A 6,223-nucleotide genomic window follows, 5' to 3' on the forward strand; every position below is an offset into this window, starting at 1 on the left:
TATGAGAGATTCCCCCTTTATGACAAGGCTGACCTTTGTTTATAAAGTGAACCCAAGGGGTTGGAATCCTAGTAGGACATTAAGTCCTATTTTGGGAGATAATCCCTATCATGCAAGAAATATGATTTTTTGACTTTATCAAGTTAAGTTTAATAGTTTGAGTAAGATTTCTTAGTAGGAGAGGAAATAGAATGGGATTCTGATTTCCTGTTTATGGACTGTTGCAGGCTAATGGGCTGAAACCCAATTTAGCTTAACTTATAGGATAGTCCAACTCATAGAGTGGGTAGTTCACAAGGTGATTTTAAGCGTAGGTCCAATCGGGATTGGGCTGAATCCTTGGGCCGTCATATGTTTATTTCGTTATTGGACCTCGTCAGGCTCAAGACGATTTTTGGACCTAACACAATGTTAGTGACTTTCTTAATTTATTAAATTTCATGGCCATCGCTTATTATTTGCAGAAGATGAAAAAATCGTTAAAAGATTTTTGCTTACATAAGTTAGCAAGTTCTCTCCTTCCTCTTCAATACCAAATCTAGTGTTCTTTTCACCACTAATGATTTCCAAAAAAATCATTAGTTAGAATGAATTAGCTGTAAAGAAACCAAAAGGTAACCATGATGAGATGCAAATCATTTCTGCTTTGTTATTCTTGATCCGTTCAGTGATAGGAATCCAAAATTTAGTTGTGATAAGCTCCAAAAACTTACAGAGTCCCCGCAATTATTCTTGTATTGCCTTGAGTTTGATCCATTTCAAATAACTTTGCCGTTCCAAAATCTGAAATTTTTTGAATCATATCTGCATCTAAAAGAATGTTGCTGACTTTCAAGTCACGATGAATGATTCTGAATCTTGAATCTTCATGAAGATATAGAAATCCTCGAGCTATTCCTCCTATGATTTTCTATCGTTTTTCCCAATCCAATAATAACCGCTTCGTTGGATCGACAAATACACTAAATTCCAAACACTTAAACTGACTGCAGAATTTTAGTCAAGAACATTTGCATTAATTCAATATACAGAATATGATCTAGATAATTATTGAAACCAGAGTAAATAAGAAATATAGAAACCAGAAGTTAGTGACGCCATACAAAATATGAAGTTATCTAGGCTTGAATTTGACACAAACTATCATAAGAAGCCTTTCTTATCGTCCAAGCAGAAACCTTGAAGCCTAACTAGATTTCTATGTGAAGCTTGGCCACCAAGAGAACCTCATTTTAAATTCTAGTTCTCCTTGTCTGAATCTCTAGACAGCTCTTTACAGCTACATTCTGTCCATTAAGAAGTCTCCCCTGAAATCATATAGAGTAAAAAATGAGGTAAACGCGAAACAATTGAATTGCCTTCCGGGAATTCAAACATCATAATTGAATGCATTTTGTCACCAATCGGTGCTTCTTGCACTGTCGCAATTACCTTGTAAACAGAACCGAACACCTTGTCCAAGCTTATTATCAATTGAAAAGTTATTTGTTGCCAACTTTGATAGTGCTGAAGTCGAATTGCAGGGATTCCACAGTCTCAATTTCATCATCATCTTAACTGTAATAACTAGTTAATTAATATATAGGTACACAGTAATATTGTAAATTAAAAAAAAAAAAAAAAAAAAAATTGATACTGCTGAGCTGAAGTCTATAGCAAGGATTCCACTGTCTCAATTTCCTCGCGACCTATCTGTTAACTCCTAATTCTATCAAGAAAGAAACAAACATATTAATACTTACTTTCTGTCTCTTCATTATTTCTGATCTCCTTCTTTGCTCTTTTTCTCATGAAAAACACGTAAATGAACCCAACAAGTGCTATGAAGATAATTGTCGAGAAGACAATACACACAGTTCCAGACGAAATGCTTGTTTTATATCTGCAAAAAATAATCTAAATTTTGTGCACAATTCGGACTACAAATTAAAGTTATATTTACTTTACATGAAATATTTGGGTTTCATTAATTGCAAACTTACCAAGTGTGGCAGTAGTCCGTGGTGGAGAAGAAGGTGGAACGACAGTGTGCAAGTTGGAGAGAAGAAAGGGTGGAGCATCTGCAGAGTAATTGTAGAAGGGATACATCTCCCACGAAAAATGCAAGTTGGTCCCGAACGATACCTCCTTGGTTTAGACGACAACAATTTGAAATCAGCCACGGATTGACGGAGACAAAAGTAAAATCACTTGTGATATATCCGGGAGTACACTGCATTAATGCAATATTTTCTGAAAGCTTGTCAAATCCCTGATTCAGTTGCAAACTTAAGCCTAGACGAACCCGCAGATGCTTTCACTACGGTCCGGTCCATTAGACTCTCCCAAGTCTCATTAAACTGGGTCAAATATGTTGGGATTTTGCCCGTATTAAACAATATACTTCAGGTTCTAGCTCCAAATTCCCAAAAACGAGCTATTTGGATAGCGTACCAAAGCAAGGAGAATCTTGGCTTCCCCAAGAAAGTGCTTCTTTTGGTTGGGACAGTGTGACATAATATCGGGAGTTGCTGAAACTGATACAGGCGGCACAAGACTCAAGGGAGGTATCATCCTCTGCAAACCGCACGAGCATTACTTTGTCCGGGTCTTGGCCAATGGTTCCATTGTTAGAAACCTCCATTTGTGTATATTTGAAGCAAGAGAAGAGAGGATGATGTTGTGCGGTTTATTCATAGGTACTATTGTGTGAAGTTTTCTTTGTTGTTAATAACATTTCTGTTGGCTAGTAGTGAGACAAATGCTTATAAGCGTAGATAGGATAATAACAATATGAATTCGAACCCATTGCACGATTATGTACTCTCATGTCTTAACTAACAAAATGATCAGGAGATGCTGAAAGTAGAAATTCAAGAAGAAAGCTTAAAGAACTGAACGAAAAAAATGCAGAGGAAGAAACAGAGAAGCTGTTATAACAAACTGCACTTTTAGTAAAGTGTTTTTCTCATTAACTGTTTGAATCTTGCGCAGAAACACTTATAATGTGATGGTGTCTGAAACGCACCGTTTACATAACTCATCGGAGTTTACAAAAAAACCAAGCCATCTTTTCTATCACAATTTCCCCAGGTTTCTACAAAATAAACAAAACATAAACTGCAATAGAAACCAAAACAGAGCATGCGAATACAGAAAACAGAAACTCCTTTTTACGTCTGACACCTACACTTCATATCACATATTTCCCCTCAAACTAAAACACTCTTGACCCAAAAAGAAGACTCCTGTTTACGTTTGACACACCTAAACTTCATATCACAATATTTCCCCTCAAACTAAACCATTCTTGAACCATAGAAAGACTCCTTTTAAAATCTGGCACTAAAGACTGCAGATCACAAACACCATTAAACTGCAAGAACAAAACTGTGTTACACTTCACCGATACTGCAGATCACAAAACACCATTAAACTTGCAAGAACAAACTGAGTTACACCCACTGAGACTGCAGATCGCAAACACCATTAAACTGCAAGAACAAAACTGTGTTACACCCCACTGATACTGCAGACCACAAAACACCATTAAACTGCAAAGAACAAACTAAGTTACACCCCACTGATAATGCAGATCACAAACACCATTAAACTACAAGAACAAAACTGAGTTAAACCACTGCCAAGAACAAACTGAGTTACACCCCATGATACTGCAGATCACAACACCATTAAACTGCAAGAACAACACGTGTTACACCCACTGATACTGCAGATCACAAAACACCATTAAACTGCACGCAGAACAAAAACTGAGTTATCACTGCAAGAACAAAAAAGTGTTACACACCCAATGATACTGCAGATCACAAAACACCATTAAACTGCAAGAACAAAACTGAGAACAACAACTGAGTTACATCACTGCAAGAACAAAAACTGTGTTACACCCCACTAAATACTGCAGATCACAAAACACCATTAAACTGCAAGAACAAACTGAGTTGCACGACTGTAGTAGCATTACTTTGGCAGTTCACAAACAACATTCAGCTGAGTACGCAGCATAGCAAAACGATTACCAGGAAGAGATTTTGTTAAGACATCAGCTTTTTGAAATTCTGAATCTACATACTGTACATTCAGCTGTTTTCGAGCTCCTAGTTCTCTCACGTAATGAACATCGATTTCGATGTGTTTAGTTCTTGCATGAAACACAGGATTTACGGAGAGTGCACCAGCACTCATGTTATCACACCATATGACTGGTACATTTTTAACCTCAATCCCAAGTTCTTTAAAAAGATGTTGAGTCCATACAACTTCAGTGGCTGCTTGACTTAAAGCTCTATATTTAGCTTTAGTGGAAGAAAGTGAAATAACTTTCTGTTTTCGAGAACTCCATTGAACTAGATTACCTGTAAGAAACACAACATACCCACTGGTGGATCTCCTATCATTCACATCACTCGCCCAATCCGCATCGGCATACGCTTCAATAGTAAACTCTTTGTTTCTTTTAAAAACAAGTCCATAGTTCAGGGTACCTTTGATATACCGTAAGACCCTTTTACAAGCAGTCCAGTGAGCTTCAGTTGGATTAGATAAAAACTGGCTCAATTTGTTAACCGCAAAAGCCAAATCTGGTTGGGATAGAGTCAAGTACTGAAGACCACCAATTATGCTTCGAAACAATGTAGGATTATCAAACAAAGTTCCAGCATCTCTCACCAGTTTGGAATCTGTGGCCATTGGCGTGATACATGGCTTAGAATCTGCCATTCGAGCCTTTTCTAGAAATTCTTGGGCATATTTACTCTAAGTAAGCAGCAAACCGGAGTGATTTGTTTGAACCTCAAACCCAAGAAAGTAGTGCACAGCCCCCATTGTCTTGAGAGCAAACTGATTATTAAGATCCTTTACCACTTGGTCAATTAGAGAAGAATTATTCCCTGTTATCAATATATCATCCACATATACTAACAAATAAATCACATCAGAATCTTTTTTGTAGTAGAACAAACTTACATCAGAGGTTGAGTTAACAAAACCCCAAGTCAGTAAAACGCCTTTCAACTTATCAAACCATGCCCTTGGGGCTTGTTTTAAGCCATATAAAGCCTTATGAAGACGACAAACTTGCTGTGATTGAGAACTTTCAGAAAAACCAATAAGTGGCATCATGAAAACTTTTTCTGCCAACTCACCATTGAGAAACGCATTATTAATATCAATTTGCTGGATTCCCTAATCATAATAGATAGCCAAAGAGAACATAATACGAATGGTTGCTGCCTTCACTACCGGAGAAAACATATCAAAATAGTCGAGACCAGGAGTTTGTTGGAACCTCTTGGCCACCAATCGAGCCTCATATTTTTGTAAAGATCCATCAGAATTCAACTTCGTTTTAAAGACCCATTTGCTGCCTACAACATGCATTCCATCCTCATAGGGTACCATTTCCCAAGTATTATTTTTCATTAGAGCTAGATACTCAGCTTCCATAGCCTGTCTCCATTCTGGAATCTCCAAGGCTTCTTTAGTAGTTTTTGGTTCCTTTAGAATAATATGACTAAAGGACAGAGTTGATGTTGCAGTGGGAGTTGATGCTACAGGGGACTGAAGTTGCGTAGCAACATTAGGAGCAATTAAAGATGCTGCAGTGGACTGAAGCTGTGTAGCCACATTAGGAGCAGCTGAAGCTGGGAGAGAGGTGGAAGGGGGTGAAATAGCCAGATCAGTAGCATGGTTTGCATTATTCAATTCTGGTGAAGTTGTATGTGTAGAGAACAAAGCTTGAGCTGCTGCAGACTTGGATCTGGTAACCATAGGATGAACATTCGTGTCAATATTCACTGATCTGGAAGCGGAAGGGGCTGGAAAAGGTAGAACAACCTCTAACTGGATATTGGAAGAGGAAGGATGATCACTCAAGTCTTTTGTTGAAGAGTCTGCAAATTTGACTTCTAACGAACCTGCAAGCACAGTATTAACATTGCTGACTCTTGCTGAAGAGTCATCAAAATTAACTTCTGGGAGCCTGCAACAACATTAGTGGAAGAAGGTAAGTTAGTGTGATTTAATAAAACAGAATCAGCATCAGCTACAGCCTGTGATAAGGACCAGTTTGAACCAACTGAGCAGTGAAGATGGCATTTGAAACAAAGGCTGGAGAATCCTTATTATGAAATCCAGATTTAAAAGGAAAGTCAGTCTCATTAAATTTAACTTGTCTAACAATATAAATATGTCCAGAGGAAGCCATACATTTGTAACCCTT

At 37.7% G+C, this 6,223-nt stretch overlaps 1 protein-coding gene across 1 annotated transcript; it reads right to left on the reverse strand.

Moving 5' to 3' along the window:
• Nucleotides 1-3,963: 3,963 nt before the first annotated feature.
• Nucleotides 3,964-4,692, reverse strand: LOC116144869 (secreted RxLR effector protein 161-like). The gene has a single exon (XM_031430292.1). The coding sequence runs from the start codon at nt 4,690-4,692 to the stop codon at nt 3,964-3,966; it is 729 nt and encodes a 242-aa protein (XP_031286152.1).
• Nucleotides 4,693-6,223: the final 1,531 nt, after the last annotated feature.

This window comes from Pistacia vera, unplaced genomic scaffold (genome assembly GCF_008641045.1).
Source record: "Pistacia vera cultivar Batoury unplaced genomic scaffold, PisVer_v2 Contig459, whole genome shotgun sequence".
NCBI classification, from domain to species: Eukaryota; Viridiplantae; Streptophyta; class Magnoliopsida; order Sapindales; family Anacardiaceae; genus Pistacia; species Pistacia vera.

Coding starts and splice junctions, on each gene's coding strand:
- LOC116144869 (XM_031430292.1), bottom strand. CDS start 4,692: ATGGCCACAGATTCCAAACTGGTGAGAGATGCTGGAACTTTGTTTGAT.